A 21,159-nucleotide genomic window follows, 5' to 3' on the forward strand; every position below is an offset into this window, starting at 1 on the left:
CATACTCAGACACACAGACACACATATAGAGACATAGACACATATACACACAGACACACACACAAACACACACACACACATTAGCAATGAGTAAAAGAAATTTAAAGGCCAGATACAGCAGTGTACATTTGTAATCCCAGCACTTCTAGGCTGAAAGGGGTGGGGGTGGGGGCGCGGTTTGGAGAAACATCCAGAAGTTTGTGGTCCAGTTAGCCTGGAGTGTGACACAGCATGAGAACAGAAACAAGAAAGACCCCGGTTAACAAGGTGGGAACATACCAGAAGAGGGCATCAGATCCCATTACAGATGGTTGTGAGCCACCATGTGGTTGCTCGGAATTAAACTCAGATCCTCTGGAAGAGCAGTCAGTGCTCTTAACCACTGAGCCAGCTCTCCAGCTCTGTTTTGATTTTTTTGATTTTTGGTCCCCACACCTCAGACAGGGTTTCTCTGTGTAGCCCTGGCTGTCCTGGAACTCACTCTGTAGACCAGGCTGGCCTCAAACTCAGAAATCTGCCTGCCTCTGCCTCCCAAGTACTGGGATTAAGTCTTATGACTGCTTTCAACTTCTGAGACAGAGAGAGGGAGAGGTAGAGAAAGAGGGAGACAGAGAGATTGTGTATGTGTATATGATGTGGGTGTGTATGAATGTATATATCACAGACATGTACACACATATATTTGCAATGCTGGGGAAGGCACTCAGAGCCATGCCAGGAAAGAATTCTATCATTGAGCTACATACAACTAAGCCTATCTCCGTCTGCCTGTCTATTTATACTTCTTCTGCTTATCATCTATCTATCTATTAGCCATTAAACTGTCAATCTATCACTTTGATTTGATTTGCTGGCTGTGGCAGAGTTCTCCTCTAACCCCAGCAATCAGGAGAGAGCACCAAGAATTCAGAGTCATCCTTGGCTATATCCTGAGTTTGAGGGCTTTGCCTTTCAGCCTGGGTGATGTTGGAGGGACACCTACCTTCTGTGTGCCTGTCTAGAAGGTGAAGGGACTCCCTCTCTCACAAGGGGACTGTGAGGTGCTCTAGTGGCCAGGACTCAGGGCAGGCAGGATAGGATCTTTATGGGGTAGCCCACACCCAGAGCAGCCTGCTTCATACCTGGCCCCTCCCAGCCCAGGCTCTTGTGGAGTCGGGTGCAGGTGTTCTGACTTGTCTCCCTCCATCTGTCCGTTCTTTTTGGACCCATCCCTAGTGATGCTGAGTCCCCCAGAGCCTATAGCCTCAGCCTCTGAACCTGTCCAACCAGTTTTAGGGGAGGAGGGAGGACCCCAAAGTAGCAGCCTCCGGGAGCAGCCTCAGGCAGCCCAGCCCAGGCGGACAGAGCAGCTGGGGCTGCACAGTAGAGGACCTGGAAGGAAGGACAGCAGCTGGAAACTCAGCCCAGCCATGGGGCCCCACGGGAAACAGTCCGTGCTGCGAATGCCCCTGTTGTTGCTGCTGACTTGTGTCCAGTCTGGGACGGGTCTGGGTGAGTGAGGTTGGGGTGGGGGTGGGTGCTCTCTGTAGGATGGAACACTTCCTTTGGAGCTTGGGTGCCTCCTGATCCCCTTCCTTGGTTGTGGACTGGGTTCCTGGATGCCTCCCGCAGTCAGCCTACCTCACATGGTGACAGATGGGTGTCTGCCCCTCAGTCCCTAAGCTGAAAAGCAAGGATACTGTTCTTTCCTCTTCTGTTTCTCACACCTACATTTTTACCAATGGTCCCTAAATAACCTCTTCTCTCCATGCCTCCAATTCCTCTTCCCTCAGATTAAAAACAAAACAAAAAACAAAAAAAAAAAAAAAAAAAAAAAATCAACTACCTACTGTCTACAGGATACCCTAGTCTTCTGAGGTAGGACAAAGGACAGTGTGTGTGTGCGTGTATGTGTGTGTGGTGAATGCATGCTCTGATGCTCATGTGGAGGTTAGAGGACAAATTTTGAGATTTCCGTTAATAGAACCTGGAAACGGCACTCAGGTCATCAGACTTGGCAGCAGTGCCTTTCCCAGTGAGGCACCTAATGGCTCAGACAGCAGAGTTGAAGCCGAGCCTCTCAAACATCCCAGTGCTTTAATCCCTCTATATGGTTCTTCATGTCATGATTAATTTTATAGGAATTTTGTTTTTGAGACAGGGTCTTTGTACATAGCCCTGGCTGTTCTGGAAATCACTGTAGACCAGGCTGGTCTCGAACTAGCAGAGATCCATCTGCCTCTGCCTGTCGAACGCTGAGATTAAAGGCATGTACCACCACACCTGGCCTAGAAATTAAGTTTAAAGACTGACTTATTTATATATTTTATGTATAAGAGTGCTCTGTCTTCATGTACATCTGCATGCCAAAGAGGGCGTTACAGATGGTTGTGAGCCACCATGTGGTTGCTGGGAATTGAACTCAGAACCTCTGGCAGAGCAGCCAGTTCTTTTAAAACTCTGAGCCATCTTTCCAGCCCAAAATTAAATTTCAAAAGTGTTTATACAGCTGTGTCAGTGCCCAGCACATTGTGAAGCTCAGAGGACCAGCAGGACCACCTCAGGTGTCAGTGTCCAGGGACCTGACTGTCCCCATATAGCTGGGATTGTATGTGTGTGCCAGCACACTTGGCTGTGTATGTGGGTGCTGGGGACTAGAACGTAGGCCCTCAAGCTTGCAGGGCAACTGCTTTTCCACTGAGCCATCTCTTCTCAACCCTGAACTGATATAAAACTTGCACAAAAGCCCACGTCATCCTTCCAAATTGTCCCAGCGTTAGGGGCTTGGACTTGGTGGTATACTGTGGTTCCGTCCTCGGCGGGGGGGGACTGAGGGGAGGGCAGAGCTCCCTTCCACCCGCCACAAAGCTGGGCAGAGCCATAGTGCTTCCTTGAAGTCCTCATGGCATATGAAGCCGTGTAGCTCTGAGAGGGACACAGGGATGAGGGCTGACATGAATGCTGATCACATGATCATGGCGAGGATGGAAGATTGAGGGGTTCTCTTGTCCCTGCCTCCCATCTCACTATCTCTGGAATTACAGGCACCCCATGGACGTCCCACACTGTGCTTGGCTTTTGACATGGGTTCTGGGCTAAACTCATGTTTTCATGTTTGGGAGGTTAGCACTTTGCTTTGGACTCGTCTCTCCAGCTCCTGTTCATTCCTGTCAAACAAACGTGTGGACCACAAACAGGAGGGAAACCCAGAGCCTCTGGACAAGCCCAGCCTAGGGTTCTGGATGCCCTGAATCTGAGCCTCCTGTGCCTCCCTCTGTCTACCTGCCATTCCTTGTCCATCACCCCAGTGACACAGTGCCATCCCACCCTGGTAGGCTATCAAGACAGGGTGTATCCACTCCACAGCTCAGCGCCCCCCCCCCCCCATCCCAGGGCATCTCGCCTAAAGATTCCTTAATTTTGGATCTGGTAAGATGGCTCAGCTGCTAGCGACACTTGCTGTCAAGCCTAATGATCAGAGTCGGAGCCCCAGGATGCACATGGTGGGGAACCAACTCTCAAAAATTGTCCTTGACCTGTGGCATACACAGGCATAGGTATGTACACACATACACAGAGGGGTGGGGGTGTGAATAATTAATTAAGTAAGTTATTAGTGAAATGTGGTAGACAATGTGATTCCTTAATTCCCACCCCCCCTTGATCTGCGGTTTTGGAGACAGAGTCGCCCTCCCTTGGTTGAAGCTGGACTACTGTTACTCAGCCTACTTCTGCCCTCTTTTCCCACCCTCCCCAGAGAGCATTAACTATGCCCCCCAGCTCCTCGGGGCCACCCTGGAGGGGAGACTCACACAATCTACCTTCACGCTGGAGCAACCCCTGGGCCAATTCAAGAACGTCAACCTCTCTGACCCAGATCCCATCTGGCTGGTGGTGGCTCACAGTAACGGTAAGCTAAGCCTGTTTGCTTTCTCACTGTGACCCGGGCAGGTCTAAGAGGTCTGGCAGGCAGGGGGTGATGGGAAGTAGGTACTTTGGGGGATGTGATTGGGAAAGGCGGTTAAGCCTACTAGGACGTAACACGTGGTTCTGCCCACGTGACGGCTGACCCTCAGTGCCACCCCCAGCCGCCCAGAACTTTACCGCCCCACGGAAGGTAGAAGACAGGCATGCCCCTGCCAACTTTGACCGCAATGGCTACTATCTCACGCTGAGGGCCAACCGGGTACACTACAAGGGTGGCCAGCCTGACAGCCAGCTCCGAGTCCTCCGTGTTGGGAATGACAACAACTGTTCCCTGGAGTCCCAGGGCTGTAACTCGCCTTTGCCAGGGGCCGGCCCCTATAGGTGAGCAGCAAAGCTGGGGTCAGGGACACCTGCCTGGCACAAACAGGAGATGGGGGTGGGGGTGGGTAGCCATTGGGTGGTTTGTTGAGGTCAAGTGGGATGGCTGGGCTCCCTAGTCTTCTTCCTCCTTTCCTCCCTCCCTCCCTCCCTCCCTTCCTCCGTCCTTCCCTCCCTTCCTTATGTTTGTGGTGCTAGGGATGGAACTTGGGCCCTGGAAAAGCTAGATTGCCACTCTAGCATACCCCTAGCCTCTCACTGGGGGATTGTGGGCAAGTCCTTACACAGCTCTTCTTTTATATTTACTTTGATTATTTTAGGTGTATGGGTATTTTGCCTAAATGTATGCCTGTGCACCACACATGTGCCTGGTGCCCGTCACAGGAGGTGGTGAGCCTCCATGTAGATACTGGGAATTGAACTTGGGACTTTTGCAACAACTTCAAGTGTTCTTCAACTCTTGAGCCCTCTTTCTTTCTTTAAAAAAAAAGATTTATTTTATTTTTAACTATGCTTGTATCTGTGCATGGGTTTGCTTGTGTGGACGATGGTTCCCCTAAAAGCCACGAGTGTCTGGTCCCCAGGAACTGAAGTTGAGCTACCTGACATGCATGCAATATGTCCTGCTAAGTGCTGAACACCTCTCTAGCCTCCTCACAGCTTTTGAAAGTAGCAATCCCCCAGCTCAATGCCCATATGCCACGGGAGGTCCTGACCATGTAAATGGATTGTCTCTACTCTAGACCAGGCGTTCATAGGTGGAGACCAGCCTTGGTCCCCTGGCTTCCCTCACTAGATGTTTGTTTTGAGTGATCTAACACACATGCACTCGCGTGCGCATGCACACAGAGGCTTAATGAAAGTGAAGGCTACTGTACATGACCAATTCTGGTCTCCTGCTCAGAGTGAAATTCCTGGCGATGAGTGCCGAGGGACCCGTGGCTGAGACACTGTGGTCCGAGGAGATCTACCTGCAGCAAGGTAGGAGAACATAAGATCTCAAAAAAATAGTGTGGGGTGGGGGCTGGGGACATCACGGGGCTGGGAAAAGTAGGTCTCCCCCTGTCAAGAACTGCAGCACCACTTTGTGCTCTGCAAGTATCCCTGCCCTAGTCTAATCCCTCCATGATTCTCACATGTCTCAGCTTGGGTGTAGGATGGTTGGTCTGGAAGCTGCCCAAAGGCCCCCTTTGGGGTTAAATAGCTTCTTTCCTGCTTGCCTGTGCAGCCCAGACATTCCGAGAAGCTCCAGGGTCCCAGGGCAAGGGCACTGTGGTCATCATTGCCTTCTTGTCAATCCTACTGGCCATCCTGCTTGTGGTCTTCCTCGTACTGGTCATATCCGCTTGGTGAGTGAACTAGACTGGTGCTGCCTTGCCTCTCAGCAGTAGCCTTGGTCGCTTCTTGCTGCCATTTGATGAAGTCGGTTCCCCTGAAGGCTGGGCGGTGTTGACTAAAGCCCTTCTCCCTCTTGCCCATCAGGGGCCTGATTTCCCAGCAGTCGCCGCTTGCCCCCTCGCGGCCATACCTGGAATTGCAAGCAGGTAGTCAGAAAACACTCCCAACAGTGAGGCCCTACAGGTAGAGGTGAATTACGTTCAGGCGGAGCCCACTAAAAGCTTTTGCTTTGACATCTCAGGCAGAGCTGAAGTACCGGGGCTGGCACAAAACCTCCCAGAAGAAAAGACACCCCACACCTGTAGGGATTTGAAGAGGCATCTCTGTGAAGGGGAGGCAGGCATGTGGGGATGTATTGGGGGAATTTCGGAGAAGGAGGAAGTATGCCAGCAGGCATGAGCAGAGAGCGGAGGTGTCCAGCAGAGAAACGGAGCTGTCTCACTGCTGGGAACAATGGAGTGTAATCAAGGGAGACTTGGCCGTGATAACCTTTAAAACAGTGGTTTTCAACCTTGTGTGGAGATGCCTTTAAAGGTGAATGAATGTTCCTTCCACAGACAGGGGTTACGTATCAGATATTCTGCATATCAGATATTTACATTAACAAAATTACAGTTATGGCGTAGCAAGGAAAATAATTTTAAGGTCCGGGGTCACTCAAACATGAGGAACTGAATTAAAGGGTCTCAGCATTAGGAAGGCTGAGAAGTATTGGTTCAGGCTGGGCCAGGGCATTAAGAATATATTCCTGGAGCTATTACGGCCAAAGCCTGAGGGCTGGCAGTCCTAACAAACTAGGCTCAGCCACCCATTGTGGACAAGCCAGTTAGACACACAGGTAATGATGAGAAGCAGAGGCTGGAAAGATGGTTCAGCTATACTTAGCCTGAGTTTAATTCCCAGCACCCGTATCTGACGGCTCACAACTACCTGGCTCCAAAGGGATCCAATGCCTCTGGCCTTAACACTTCGCACGCACGAACACACACACACACACACACACACACACACACACACACACACTTCAAAATAATGGAATAAAAGAAATTAAAAAGCAGTCAAAGGTAGGGAGATATATTCCATGTGACCACATGGGAAAGAGAAGCAGAGAGACCCAATGACTCTCTAAGTTTATCTTTAGGAGCCTGATAAGGCCGTGACTTAAGGTTTAGGTTAAGGAGAGGGTAGGGATCGCATTGCTGAGACATCCCGGTGAAGGCGTGGTCCCAGCCATCGCTGACCGCCCACCCATCCTTGGCTTCTGCTAGTTCGCTCTGGCTCACATGGGGCTCCCAAGGCTCCGCCTTTTCCTCCCCAGCATGGGGTACCTGAGGAATGTCTTGGGATCCTGGGATAAATGAGACCCTGGGTCTTTTGTTTTTGTTTATTTGTTTTGCTTTTTTGTTTTTTGTTTTTCGAGACAGGGGTTCTCTGTGCATCCCTGGCTGTCCTGGAACTCACTCTGTAGACCAGGCTGGCCTCGAACTCAGAAATCCCAAGTGCAAGGCATGTGCCACCACTGTCCAGCCTGTTTGTTTGTTTGTTTTTGTTTTTTTAAGAAAAAAAAAGGAATTATCTTCATTCTTTTCAGTAGAGTTGCTTACAAAGGGACAGGGAACGCCAAACATGATGTCCTAGGCCCTTAATCCCAGCACGGGAGAGGCAGGGGCAGGAGGATCCATAGGAAGTTCAAGACCAGCCTAGTCTACAAAGTAACTTCCAAGCCAGGCAAAGCTACACAATGAGATCTTGTCTGAAAAAAACAAAACAAAACGAAACAAAACGAAACAGAAAACTTCAGGAAAGAACAGACGGGGGGGGGGGGGGGGGGGGGGGGGGTTGGGGGGGTTGTGGGGGGTGTGGGGGTGTGGGGGGGGTGGCGGCTGATTTATAAAGTTTTAAATTTTTTGTGTTACACTTGGTTTATGTATACACCACAGCACAGATGTGGAAGTCAGAGGTCAAGTTTTTAGAGTTGGTTCTTCCCTTTGACTATGTGGGACCCAGGGGTCGAACTCAAGGCAAGGCCTCAGGTTTGGTAGCAAGCACCTTCACTCACTGAGCCATCTCACTGGCCCATGTGTGCTCCTTGACACACACGCCCCGTCATCATCATCATCACCACAATAACAACAACAGTAACAACAATAGCAATAACAACAGTGATAACGTTAAAGGATCTTATCTAACCTCCACTGTGGTTTTCTAGAGCTTCAAACCATTGCACAAGGGATATGGAAAATGAGCGGACTGAACTGTGTTCATGAAAGAGATCTCAGTTATTCTCTAAGCGCCCCACATCAGGTTGGTCCCTGGGACCCACACAAAAGCAGACAGAGAGTGAGGGCCCTCCACTGACCTTCTTTCCCCTTTTCTCTCCCCGAACCTTCTGAAGCAGCTTGAGTACTTCCGGGTCCAGCCCAGAGGAGCAAGTGCGCATGCGGCACTATCACACGCACCACATGGGCAGCCTCCGAGCTGAGCGCAGCTCCTGAGAGTTTCCCAGGGCTTTCATCTGGGATCAAGTTGCTGAGCCTGAGCTGGGACCTACCTGGAACCCTAGGGAAATATCTTCAGTTCAAAGCTTGGACTAGGCAATCTTTATCAGAAATAAATGCCCCGAATACCTTTGTGCTTCATCTTACATATACCTGGGTTCATCTCCCTCACCTCTGATGTTCTTCTCATTGTGTGTGTGTACACGTGTGTACATGTGTACGAGTACCTGTAGAAATCCATCTCTCTCCACCTTGTTTTTTTTCTAAAAAATTTATTTATTTAGACACTGTAGCTGTCTTCAGATACACCAGAAGAGGGCATCAGATCCCATTACAGATGGTTGTAAGCCACCATGTGATTGCTGGGAACTGAATCCAGGACCTTTGTAAGAACAGCCTGTGCTCTTAACCGCTGAGCCATCTCTTCAGCCCTTATTTTTTTCTTTTAATTTAGTTTTTATACGTATAAGTGTTTTGTTTGCATGTATCGTCTGTCCGGTGCTTGAGGAAGCCAGAAGAGGGCATCAGACTCCCTGGGACTGAAGTTACAAATGCTTGTGAGCTACTGTGTGGGTGCTGGGAGCTGAGCTTGGGTCCTTTGCAGGAACAGCAAGTGCTCTTACCTGCTGAGCCATCGCTCTAGCCCCATCTTATTTACTGAGACAGGCTCTATCAGTGAACCTGGAGTTTACTAAACTCTCTCAGCTCCCTGGCTACTGGGCCCCAGGATCCCTCTGTCTCTCCAGAGCTGGGTTTGCAAACACAGGCTGCTGCGCCTGGCTTTCTACCTAGGCACTGGGCATCAAAATCTGGTCATGATGCTTGCAAGATACTAACAGAGTCATCTCACATGCCCTGATAGACAGAGTCTCTTTGTTTCACCCAGGCTGGCCTTGAACTTGATTGGACTCTTCTGCACCTGCCTCTGGAGGTGCTGGGATTACAGGCATGTGCCCCACCATGTGCATTTCTTTTGACACAGGATCTCACTGTATAGCCCGGGCTATAATCTTAATCTTCCTGCCTCGATGTCCTGAGTGCTGGCATTACATATGTGTGCCTGAGTACCCGGCCACCTGAGCAGTTCCCTTGTCCCAGTTCCTCTGGGGGACGCTTTCAAAGTAAGATGTTGAGGTTCGACTTGGAGAGATGGCTCAGCGGTTAAGAGCACTGACCGCTCTTTCCATGGGTGAAGATGGAAAGATGGCTCAGTCGGAGTGCTTGCCATGCAAGCACGAGGACCTGAGTTTGATCCCCAGAACTTACAAAAGCAGGTGGGCACGGTGATACAACAACCGTAACCTAGAGCTCGGGAGGTTGACGAAGCAGATCTCTGGGCTCACTAGCCGGCGAGTGTGTGCACACTGCATGTGGAAGCCAGACACACACTTCAGCCTTTCGTTATTTTTTTGTATTTATTTTAGGGCGTGTGTGTGCATGTGTGTGCCTTCTTGTCCGTATGTGTGCCACAGGTGTCTTTGGAGATTCGAAGAAGGCATCAGGTCCCCTGTAGCTGGCGTTATGAGCAGGATGTGCTGTGGAGTGTACATACAGACAAGAAGGCACCCCTTTCCCTGGCTCACCTCTCTGTTGGAAAAGCAGCCATTGCATACCCCCATCTGTTTCCCAAGAAGTACCATTAGCATGAATGGGTGGCGATGAAGAAATGGCTCAGCAGTTAAGAGCACTCGCTGCACTCGAAGAGGATGGGAGTTTAGTTTCCAGCATCCCCTTAAACATCTGTCCCTCCAGTTTATCTGATGATCTCTTCTGGCCTCTACAGGTGTCTGCACTCATGTACACATACCCACACAGACACACATATGTGCAGTTAAAACTAATGAAATAAAGCTGGATATGGTGGCACACACTTTTAATCCCAGCACATGGGAGGCAGAGGCAGGTAGATCTCGAGGTCGAGGCCAACCTGGTCTACCTAGTGACAGCCAGAGCTACAAAGAGAAATCCTGTCTCAAAAGCCCAAACCAAGCCAAAACAAAACCTAATGAAATAAAAATCAAGAGGAGGAGGAGGAGGAGGAGGAGGAGGAGGAGGAGGAGGAGGAGGAGGAGAACGTGGTACAGCTTGAAAACTGTGCCTGGTGCAACTCACACTTCCAGACAGAGAAACCCAGAGAGGGGTGGGGGATGGGGGCAGGACACATATATGAAACTGTAGCTCTTAAAACTAGTATTGATTTTTCCCAAAGCAAAACAGATCCCAGCCTCTAACCTAGTCCAGGCCACACAGGACTTAACTATCATCAGCCCTGCTCCACACCACAGATGACCAAGACAAGACTGCCCTTGTGGTTTCCCAGATTGCCAAGGGTGGGGAAGCCTGGGACAGTGCAGTCAGCTGTTGGAAAGAGCCACCGTGGAGGCTTCCTGGATTGAGGTGGCTTTGGTGATGGAGTCTGCCACCTGTGTCAGGTGGGCGCTGGCAGCATGCCCAGACTAAAGCAGCAACAGGTTTCTGCCCAGCAGGCAGTTTAGGGACAACATGACCCGAGGGCAGGGTGGGTGCCAGCTGGTGCCACAAGAAGGACCTCATGGATTGAGGTGGCTTTGGTGATGGAGTCTGCCACCTGTGTCAGGTGGGCGCTGGCAGCATGCCCAGACTAAAGCAGCAACAGGTTTCTGCCCAGCAGGCAGTTTAGGGACAACATGACCCGAGGGCAGGGTGGGTGCCAGCTGGTGCCACAAGAAGGACCTCACCCTGTGAGGCAGGAAGTCGGGCAAGGTATGGCTGGCTGGCCCTAAGTGGTTTACGATCCTGAACAGATAGATAAGGACCTCTGTAAAGGAAACTCTCAAAAGGCCAAATAGTAACTTGGCTGGGAGACAGGAAGGCTTAGAGAACAAACAGGATTCCACCCTGGGCTTTCTATCCCACCCAGCCCTTCTCAGACAGAATCTCACGTAGCCCGGCACACCCAGGCTTGTCTCCCGCACACTGCGTAGCTGAAGATAACCTTGAATGGATTCTCCTGGTGATCCAGCATTATCTTTTTTGTTTATTTATATTATTTACATGTATTCATGTTTTACCTATATGTCTATGTTTGTGTATGTCTAATCCCTTCAGAGATAAGAAGAGGGTATGGGGTCCCCTGGAACTGGAGTTACGAATGGTTATGAGCTTCCATGTGGGTGCTGGGAGCCTAGCTGGGGTCCTCTGCAAGAACAGCCAGCACTCAAGCATTGAGGCAACTCCTTCAGCCTCTCTCTCTCTCTCTCTCTCTCTCTCTCTCTCTCTCTCTCCAGGCTCTCACTATTAGCCCTGGCTGGTCTATAACTTGCCCCTGCATTCTTTTTTTTTTAATTAGGTATTTTCCTCGTTTACATTTTCACTCCCTCTCTCCCTCCCTCTCTCTCTTCCTCCCTTTCTCCCTCCCTTCCTTCCCTCTCTTTTTCTTTCTTTGTCTGGACAGGGTTTTCTCGATATAGTTCTGACTGTCCTGGAACTCACTTTGTAGACCAGGCTGGCCTTGAACTCAAAGATCTTCCTGCTTCTGCCTCTCGGGTGCTGAGATTAAAGGTGTGCCCCACCACCTCAAACTGATATGCATCCTCAGCCCCTCACCGTCCTCTCACTCGGGGTGGTCCTGGGCAGCCCGCTTATTCATCCTAGACCTCCCCACCACCCACGGTTGCAGGTAAAAAGCTAAGGTCCTAGGAATGGGAGGTAGCCGTGGGAGGTTCCAGGCCGGCTTCTGCTACACAGGGAGTTTGAGACCAGCTGGGTGACAGAGATCCTGTCTCCAAAACGGCAAGGGAAGGAGCGTAGGGCAGGGGACAAGTTGGCAGAGTGCTGATCTGTCACACGTGGAGTTCTGGGGTCCATAAACAGCACTGCCTAATCCTGGAGTAGTGATGTAGGTGCTTGTCTGTAATTTGAGGTCAGCCTGGACTACATGAGACCCTGTCTTAAAAACAATAATAACAAAAACAAACAAACAAACAAACAAAAGCAGAAGGGGAAGAAAGGGGCGAGGGTTGAATGAAGGGACCCTTAAAACCTCCTGCTTGGGAGCTCTTAATCCGCGCCCTCAGTGAGCAGGTGGTTGCCTGTCCTGAAGAGCAATTGAGAGTGTTGACAGAGAGGAGGGAAGTGGGTGGCCTAGGGCTAACTGCAACCCTTGAACCCCAAGAATGATAGGTGTACACAGTAGTCATGGGCCAGGGCCAGGACGTATCTGGATGGTGGAGGGACAAAACCCCCAGAGAGAGCCAGACGGATACCATGTCCACTTGTGTCATCCTGGGCTGTCCCTAATCAGAAGCCAGACTCTTGGACACAGAGGGAGACAAAAATGCTACTTAAATTTTTTTAGACAGAAAGGATCTCATGTAGCCCAGGCTGTCTTCAAACGCCTCATGTAGCTTGAATCTCTCTCTCTCTCTCTCTCTCTCAAAGATTTATTTATTTTATGTATGTGAGTACACTGTGGCTGTCTTCAGACACACTAGAAGAGGGCATCAGATCCCATTACAGATGGTTGTGAGCCACCATGTGGTTGTTGAGAATTGAACTCAGGACCTCTGGAAGAGCAGTCAGTGCTCTTAACCTCTGAGCCATCTCTCCAGCCCAACCTTAAACTTCTAGTCCCCCTGTCTCCACCTCTTAAGTGCTGAGATCACAGGGGTGTGGCACCACACCTGGTTCATACAGTGGTGAGGAGGGGACCCAGGCGTCCTGCATGGTAGGCAAGCATTCTACACACCGGGCTACATCCCAGTCTGTGTTTGTTTCCATTTTCAATTGTATTTTGTTAATTTTCATGAGTGCTAAGGTTGCAGGCTCAAACCACCACGTCAGACTTTTTCAAACTTTTGCTTTTGAAGACAACCCTCTACCTCAGCCGGCTCCTGATGCTGCTCCTGGTCGCCATCTTCTTCTTAGCTGCCCCATGTCAACCCGCTGGGCATAGATCTGCCCTGTCATACACCTTCCCCCCAACCCCCATTCTGAGGTCCTCTGGTCCTTCCATCAAATCCTGGACAGGTCCAGACCATCTGTGTCCCTGACCAGATAGTCTGCTTCCTACCACAGAGATACCATCCCCTTCCTTGGGACCTTGCCTGGAGCTGAGTCCAGAGATGACCTCAGCCACATGAAGAGAGTCCAGTACAGTGTGGCTACCAGTGTGTGTGTGTATGTGTGTGTGTGTGATTGGAACCAAGGGCCTAATATATACCAGGCAAATATGCTATGCTTGAGCCACGCCCCCAGCCCCTCATTGGAGGATTCTAGGCAGGGGCTCTACCACTGAGCCACACCCCCAGCCCCTCACTGGGGGATGCTAGGCAGGAGCTCTACCACTGAGCCACGCCCCCAGCCCCTCACTGGGGGATGCTAGGCAGGAGCTCTACCACTGAGCCACACCCCAGTCCTCTTTTTTTACTTTTTATTTCCTGCCTTGCTTTGAATTCACTCTAGAGGGCAGCTTGCTATCCTTCTGCTTCGGCCTCCTGAGTCTCCAGCTGGATGTTAACCCCACCCAGAGATGCTGATTTTAATGGAGATGTCCAGTGATGTCCAAGGAACTATGGGTTCCTGACAGATCCTGATAATGGGTAGGTGGGAAGAGCCTGTCTTGTAGCAGCCTTCTGTTCCTGTCTGTTTTTCTGTCTGCGGGATTCCCCCGCCCCCCCATTTCTACATTGTACTGTGTCATGTCCCTATTTTTAACCCTGACCATGGGAACTAAAGGCACTTCCCAAGAGGACTCTTTCTGAGCTGGCTTGGACCTGGCTGTTCCAACACACTCAAATTCACATTAAAAAAAAAAAAAGCTGGTTTCTGTCTCACTGAGTCCAGAGTAAGCAGACAAAATGGGTATTTGGTCAGCAAGATAACTCAGAGGGTAAAGGCTTTTACTGTTAGCCCCCAAGACCTGAGTGTAATCCTGAGACCTACATGGTGGGAGGGGAGAATTGACTCCCTCTGACCTCCACAGACATTCCATGGCATGTGTGTTCACATGTGCATGCACACATGCATGTATATGCACAGGAATGCACACATGAATGCAAGCACATGCACACACAATGCACCCGCACGCACATACAAATGCAGTAAAAGCTTTACTAATTCATTATTGTTTTGTGTGCATCATGCACACGTGTAAATGTGTCTTTACCATGATGTGCATGTAGGAGTCAGAGGACACATTGGAAAACTGGTTCTCTCTTTCCACCGTGTGGGTCTGGGGATTAAACCCAGGTCCCCAAGCTTCATGGCTGTACCTTTACCCACCGAAAGCTCTCCCTGGCTCCAGAAGTAACTTATAATCCATTTCCAACCAGTGGGCACAGAGAGGGTTCCTTCTGGCCCTGTCCATTCCTCCAGACACCCAACTGGCTCTTTGCATTGGAGTCAAGTCATACCCTGCAGAGCAGGAGGCTAGGCAGCCCTGTCCCGCTGGCCCACACAGAGGTGTATCTATTCCCTTTAACCTTTTTCTTACATTTTATTGATTTGGTGTATAATGGGCACATGTGTGGAAGGTCAGAGGACAACTCGTGGGAGTCAGTTCTCTCCTTCTACCATGTAGATCCCTGGAACAGAGCTGAGATCATTAGGCCTGGTGGTACGTGTCTTTACCTAGGGGGCCAGCCCTTACTCCCTTTTTGGCACTGGATCTGAGGCTCTTCTCAGAATACTGGCTTCTAGCCAGGCGGTGGTGGCACACACCTTTAATCCCAGCACTCCGGAGGCAGAGGCAGGTGGATTTCTGAGTTCAAGGCCAGCCTGGTCTACAAAGTGAGTTCCAGGACAGCCAGGGATGCACAGAGAAACCCTGTCTTGAAAAAAACAAAGAAATAAAAAAATTTTAAAAAGAAGACTGGCTTCTTAAGGAATCTGTGCGCTCCGGGACACGGGGAGTGGAGACTAGGAATGGACAAGCAGTGTGAGAAAGAGGAGGAGGGGTTGCTTGTCCCACTGTTAGGGGGATCAGATTCTTCCTGCTGTGAACCCACAGAGTAAAGTCAGAGGGGTTGTTTCCACCTTGGGCATGCAAAGTGGCAGGGAAGATATTCTGATAAAGAGGTCTCTCTAGACCTTGGCCACACGACTGTGGGTATCTCACAGGAAGCTTAGCCCAGGCTGAGGGGTGTTATCCTTGGGAATCCTGGCAACTTATAGGGCTGCAGGCACTTGGCGTGGCCAGAGGTGATGATTATCCTGCTAGGGGATGTTCGAGCTACCCAGAGTCACCTCTGAGGTCCCAAGGTCACCAGAACAGTGGCTCCTGGCTCTCTACAGCCCTCACTCTTGCACCTGTCTTCTATGGTCTCTGCACCCACCTCTTGCCCCTGATCGAATCTCCCATCCTTCTCAGCTCAAGTGTTGCCTTCTGTTGGTGGTCCATGGTCTGTCCACCCTCAGCTGCTTGTCCTCTGAGTCACAAGGACTTCTGCAGGATGGAGAGGCCATGGGCTCGCTGGGCATCTTTGGCAGAGTTGATCAAGGGAGGTAGCAGGAGATTGAAGAGGATGCTTGGGCCACCCTTGTCAGCCAACCTTCATCATTTTAACCTAATGGGGAAGTCCAGCCAGACAGTGATGAGGGTATTCAGCACGTATAGTCTAGGGTCTGGCCCTGACCCTTGCTTCTGGCCTGGGACAGGATGGGGTAGTTCACATATGAGCCCTGAAGTTCCTGGGGCAATCCTATGAATAGTATTATTTTATGAATGAAGAAGAAGGGTCGGGTTGCGTACCTGAGAATGGGAAGCCCATGGCAGGGCAGGGACCGAGCAGGGGTGTGGTGGTGAGAGACCCACACTGAGCTAGGTAGTGAAACCCTGTCTCAAACAAAGTGTTGAAGGCTGGAGAGATGGTTTAGGTTTAAGATTGCATACTGCTCTTGCAGAGGATCTGGGTTCTGTCGGCACCAGCCATACTTGGTGGCTCGCAACCATTTGTAACGCTACTTTAAGGAGATCTGATGTCCTCTTTGGGCCTTGGCAGGCACCCGAATGCATGTGACCCACACAAGTATACACGCTGGGATAGATGAATGAGAATCACCACCATAGGCCTCTCTGTTTGAATGCTTGGTCCTCAGTGGAAATGCTTGGGAAGAGTTAAGAGGTGTAGCCTTGTTGGAGTGGGTGTGGCCTGGAGTAGGTGAGGGGTGGGCTTTGCAGGTTCAAAAATCCACAGCAGGCCAGTGTCTCCCTCGTGACCTGTTGCTGTGGATCAGGATGTAAAGTTCTCAGCTACTACTCCACTCCATGCCTATGACGGCCAAAGGACTAACTGTAAGCAAGTCCCCAATTAGATTCTTTCTTTTATAAGAGCTGCCTTGGTCATGGTGACTCTTCACAGCAATAGACACCTGCACATAATTTAAAAAATAAATTAAATTCAAAAGAAGAAGGAGAGTTGATTCTGAACATAATGGCCTAGGCCTTTAATCCCAGAATTTGAGAGACAGAGGCAAGTAGCTCTCTGTGAGTTCAAAGTCGGACTGGTCTACACAGAGAGTTCCAAGCCAGCCAGGGCTCTATAGTGAGGCCCTGCATTAAATATAGAAAGCTGAGGTGATGGGAGAGGGCGAAGGAAGAAGGAGGAAGGAAAAGGAGAAACAGGAGGGAGGAGGTAAAGAGAGGAGAGGGAGGAGGGTCGAGGAGGACTGAGCTACCTCCAAGGTGCTGGGTCTCTACTGGTGTCAAGAGTATATGACAGTGGATGGGAGCCTAGAGGGGTCTGCACAGCAGGCCTGAGAGCCTCTTTAGATTTCCAAATCAAACTGGAGGAGCCACGGCGTGACTGGGAGAGGGGCTGGTTGCCCGTCGAGGTCAGGACTGAAGGGGCCCTTGGTGGGAGGCTAAGATATTGGCTTTCCCACCTTCCTAGGAAAATCCACTGCCTGAACGGTTGATCCCCAGCCTTGGGTGGTCTTGTTACTTCCCGCAACTCCACCCCCGCCCCCTTCCATGGTGGAAGAATTAGACAGGGTGTCACCATCCTCTTTCTAAAAGGTTCAGGAGGTTAATGAGGACAAAACACTTAACACCACTCAGGGATTTGGGTTCTGGGAAGAGAGGAACCCAAATCTGGGCTGCATGCCAAGGGTGGGGTGGGGACAACGCCCCCCCACCCCTCCACTTAGCCTGTGTCTCTTGGGTCCCAGGGCAGTTTCCGAGAAAGTTAAAGGGATGGAATGGAGTGTTCGATGGGGGAGAAGAGACCTTTCATTTTCTCTAGGCACCTGCACAGCCAGGGCTGTTAGGGGAAGTGTCCTAGGCAAGGGCTAGCTCAGGACTGCTTCCTTATCGGCAGCTTGCCTGCCTTGGAGTTAAGGCTCAGCAGCCAAGGTGAATGGAGAAGCTGGCTGAGAACCTAGAGCCTCAGTTGATCCACAGCCAGGCCTAAAGTTCTAAAACATTCTAAGCGGTTAGTTTTTGTCAAGTTGACACAAACCTAGGCACGTCTGGGGAGAGAGACCACCAATCGAGGAGCTACCTCCATCGGATTGGCCTGCAGGCAAGTCCACGGAGGCATTTTTTCTTACCTAAAGACTGATGTGGGCGTGGCCGGACCACTGTGGGCGGTGCCGTGCTGGAGCAGGTGGCCATGGGGTATGTAAGAAAGACAGCCAGAGCAAGCAAGCCAGTAATGAGCACTCTCCACAGCGTCTTCTTCATCAGTGCCTGCCTCCAGGTTCCTGTCTTGAGTTCCTGCCTCGAAATTCCCTGACAATGGACAGAATGGACTGAAACCTGCAAGTCAAATAAGCCCCCACCCCTCCACTGTTTGGTCATGGTATTTATCACAGCAGCAGGACAAGCAAACTAGAACACATCACTGTCCTAGGCTCAATCAGAGAGGGATACCTTGTACCCATACCTCTGGACTCACCCCCTATCATGGGACAATTGTCTCTAGACTCATCTTTACTGTTCCAATTTCTGTGAGTGCCCAAAGCCCTGCCATTCTCCTCAAACCATGTGCATGCACAGTGTGGCCTGCATGGAAGGTCTACAGTTGCTGGGGAGGTTGGCCAGACCACTGAGCCACGCCCCAGCCCCTTCCTGGGGATTCTAGGCAGGGGCTCTACCACTGAGCCACGCCCCCAGCCCCTCACGGGGGATTCTAGGTAGGAGCTTTACCACTGAGCCACGCCCCCAGCCCCTCACTGGGGGATCTAGGTAGGAGCTCTACTGTTGAATGTATAGCCCAGCCTTCATTTTCTCTTTATTTTGAGACAAGTTCTTACTTAGCTGCCCAGACTAATCTTGAACTCACTCCCTAGTCCAAGCAGTCCTTGAACTGATTATGCTTCCTTCTCTTTCTGACTTGAAGCTCAGAGAGGCTGAGTAACTTACCTAGAGTCACACAGCAAGCGTGGTGGCCAGCTTTAATGCCTTGTCACAGTCTATGGTCATCTGGGAAGAACATCTCAGTGAGGAATTGTCCACATTGGGTTGGTCTGTAGGCATGCCTATGGGGGGAAAGTCTTAAGTTGACTGGTGTGGGAAGATTCAGCCACCAGCAGCATCATTCAGTGGGTCCTTCATGGTGTAAGAGGAGAGAAAGAGAGCAAGCATATGGCAGCCGTTCATTTCCTTCTCCCTTGTCGATGGCTATGAGGTGACTGCCCACTTCCAACTTCTGTCCCAAGTCTTCCCTGCCTCCGTGGGCTGAAACCTATGAGTTGGAGATATCCCGTGGCTGTTTTTTTTCAGGGTCCTTTATCGTGGCTGGTTTTTTTCAGGGTCCTTTATCATACATCATTATCAAGACAAGAGCAATAGGTAATTTAACTTTTTTTGGTAATAGAATCAGGATTTGAACTAAGTCTATACCCTGACCCTACATTCTTCACTGTGAACCTGTTTTAAGAGTTTTATTTAATGCAGGCTGTCTAAATGAGGTAGTTTGTGTCCAGATCACTGGGGCAGGCAGCATTGGGGGATGTGCTGAGTCTGGCATGAATAACTCAGCCTGCCCCTCCTGGCTGCTCACAGCTGGGAAGCCCAGATTGCTTGGCCATCACTTAGTCTAGAACCTTCTGTGGTCCCCTATGCGGCTCCTAAGCCACGCATGCACAGGCTCTGATCTGGCTCCCACAGACCTTTAGATAGGGTTATCCTTCTACCAACAGTGTCTGATTCACAGTTTCCTCTCCACCACCACCTTCTTATCCACCGTGCTGGCTGATCTTATGTCAACGTGACACAAACTAGAGTTATGTGAAAGAGGGGACCCTCCGTTGAGGAAACATCTCCATGAGATCCAGCTCTAAGGCATTTTCTAAATTAGTGATCAAGGAGGGAGGGCCTAGCCCATTGTGTGTGGGGCCATCCCTGGGCTGGTGGTCCTGGGTTCTATAGGAAAGCAGGCTGAGCAAGCCATGAGGAGCAAGCCAGTAGTAAGCAGCTCTCCTCCATGGCCTCTGCATCAGCTTTTGCCTCCAGGTTCCTGCCCTGCTTGAGTTCCTGTCCTGACTTCCTTTGGTGATGAACAGCAATGTGGAAGGGTAAGCCAAATAGACCCTTTCCTCCCCAATTTGCTTTTTTTTTTTTTTTAAAGATTTATTTATTATTATATGTAAGTACACTGTAGCTGTCTTCAGACACACCAGAAGAGGGAGTTAGATCTCGTTACAGATGGTTGTGAGCCACCATGTGGTTGCTGGGATTTGAACTCTGGACCTTCGGAAGAGCAGTCGGGTGCTCTTACCCACTGAGCCATCTCACAAGCCCCCCCCCGCCCCCCCAATTTGCTTTTGATCATTGTTTCATCACAGCAGTAGAAACCCTACGTCTTTCCTTCTAGGACTTTCCTTCTCCTTTCGATGTCTCCAGTCCCATTTATGGGGGTCTGCCTCCTCCTCAATGGCTGCCAGTGACACCTCCCGGCCACTGTAGGAAGAAAGGGAAAAGTTAGGCGTAGGTGATCTCCCCTCTGCACAGAAGATACCCAGATCCTCGCTATCTTGGCTCCTTGCAATGGTGGGAATGCAATGTTCCCCACAGTCCCCAGCGTTTGGATGCGGGCTCCCCACTTGGTTATTCTGTTTGTGAGAAGTTTAGGAGTGTAGCCTTGCTGGAGGAAGTACATCACTGAGGGGCTGGTTTTGAGAACTTAAAGTCTTAAACCAGTTCGAGTTCATGCTCTCTGCCTCCTGCTTGCAGTTTGAGATGTAAGCTCTCTGCGACTGCTTCAGCCGCCATGTCTGCCACCTGCTTGCCCTCGCTCTCCCTGCTTCTGAGACATTCCTTTGTTTGTTCTAGAATGAACTTCTTCGGAATTCCAACATAGACGGAAGCCTGGCAGCTCTCCAGGAATCTTCCACACCCCCAGCACCATATGGGACTGCTGAGACACCCAGCCCCTTGGACTTTACAGCTACCAGATTCTCAGCCTTTCTCTTGTGAGCCAGCCATGTTGGGGCTGCTCAGACCACAGCCGGGAAGCCACTCCCATTAATCCCATATATATGTTTTCATTCTGTCAGTTCTGTGTCTTTAGAGAACACTAATACACTCACCCAGTACTGTACTCCCGGTTTCAACTGTAAGGCTCTGCTTCAACCCCCAGTACTGTGTGAAACAGGGTATGGTTCTGCACACAGTAATCCTAGCAGTCCGGAGGTGGAGGCAGGAGAATCAAGAGTTCAAGGTCATTCTCTTCTCTGTAGTAAGTGCTGGACCAGCCTGGCCTCCAGAGGACCTTATTTCAAATTAAAACACAAAAAGCAAGCCATGTGTTTTGGCATACACCATTGATCTCAGCATTAGGGAAGGAGAGGCAGGCAGATCTCTATGGGTTCGAGGTCAGCCTGGTCTACATAGCGAGGTCCAGACCAGCCAGAGCTACACAGTGAGACCCTGTCTCAAAAGCAAAACAACAAATCCAAATAAAACTCAAGCCAAGGAAACAAAAAGAACAATCTCCGACGGCTGAAAAGTGAAAATTCATCACCTCCGATTAAGGAAATGAAACGAAATGAGACGTTA

The 21,159-nt window shown here is 50.4% G+C and overlaps 1 protein-coding gene and 1 long non-coding RNA gene across 7 annotated transcripts; one reads left to right on the forward strand and one right to left on the reverse strand.

Moving 5' to 3' along the window:
* The first annotated feature begins 1,264 nt into the window (after window positions 1–1,264).
* Upk3bl (uroplakin 3B-like) lies at window positions 1,265–20,701 on the forward strand. 6 transcript variants are annotated; one of them, XR_377114.4, is made up of 7 exons: window positions 1,266–1,491; window positions 3,737–3,889; window positions 4,068–4,287; window positions 5,189–5,265; window positions 5,513–5,633; window positions 7,892–7,986; window positions 8,081–8,172. XR_377114.4 is itself a non-coding variant. In XM_011240906.3 (6 exons), coding segments are annotated over exons 1-6 (654 nt in total). In that variant the 5' UTR covers window positions 1,265–1,409; the 3' UTR covers window positions 20,435–20,701. The 6 variants fall into 6 exon arrangements, 4 of the variants coding, with proteins under 4 accessions (XP_011239208.1, XP_006504558.2, NP_081434.1 ...); NR_153102.1 differs by having other exon boundaries at window positions 1,273–1,491; window positions 8,078–8,330; XM_011240906.3 differs by lacking the exons at window positions 7,892–7,986; window positions 8,081–8,172 and adding an exon at window positions 20,434–20,701 and having other exon boundaries at window positions 1,265–1,491.
* On the reverse strand, window positions 16,500–18,810 carry Gm40347. Its single transcript, XR_868595.1, has 3 exons — window positions 18,523–18,810; window positions 17,709–17,889; window positions 16,500–16,529 (listed from the first exon to the last, which is right to left on the reverse strand). It is a non-coding gene; the product is annotated as a predicted gene, 40347 (long non-coding RNA).
* Window positions 20,702–21,159: the final 458 nt, after the last annotated feature.

The sequence above is a fragment of the Mus musculus genome, chromosome 5, assembly GCF_000001635.26.
Source record: "Mus musculus strain C57BL/6J chromosome 5, GRCm38.p6 C57BL/6J".
Lineage (NCBI taxonomy): Eukaryota > Metazoa > Chordata > Mammalia > Rodentia > Muridae > Mus > Mus musculus.

What these genes read in the sequence shown, in the direction of transcription:
- Upk3bl (NM_027158.1), top strand. Translation starts at nt 1,410, where the DNA reads ATGGGGCCCCACGGGAAACAGTCCGTGCTGCGAATGCCCCTGTTGTTG. An exon ending in CCAGGGGCCGGCCCCTATAG is followed by an intron (nt 4,288 to 5,188) that starts GTGAGCAGCAAA and finishes TCTCCTGCTCAG; the next exon opens with AGTGAAATTCCTGGCGATGA. An exon ending in GTACTGGTCATATCCGCTTG is followed by an intron (nt 5,634 to 8,077) that starts GTGAGTGAACTA and finishes AACCTTCTGAAG; the next exon opens with CAGCTTGAGTACTTCCGGGT.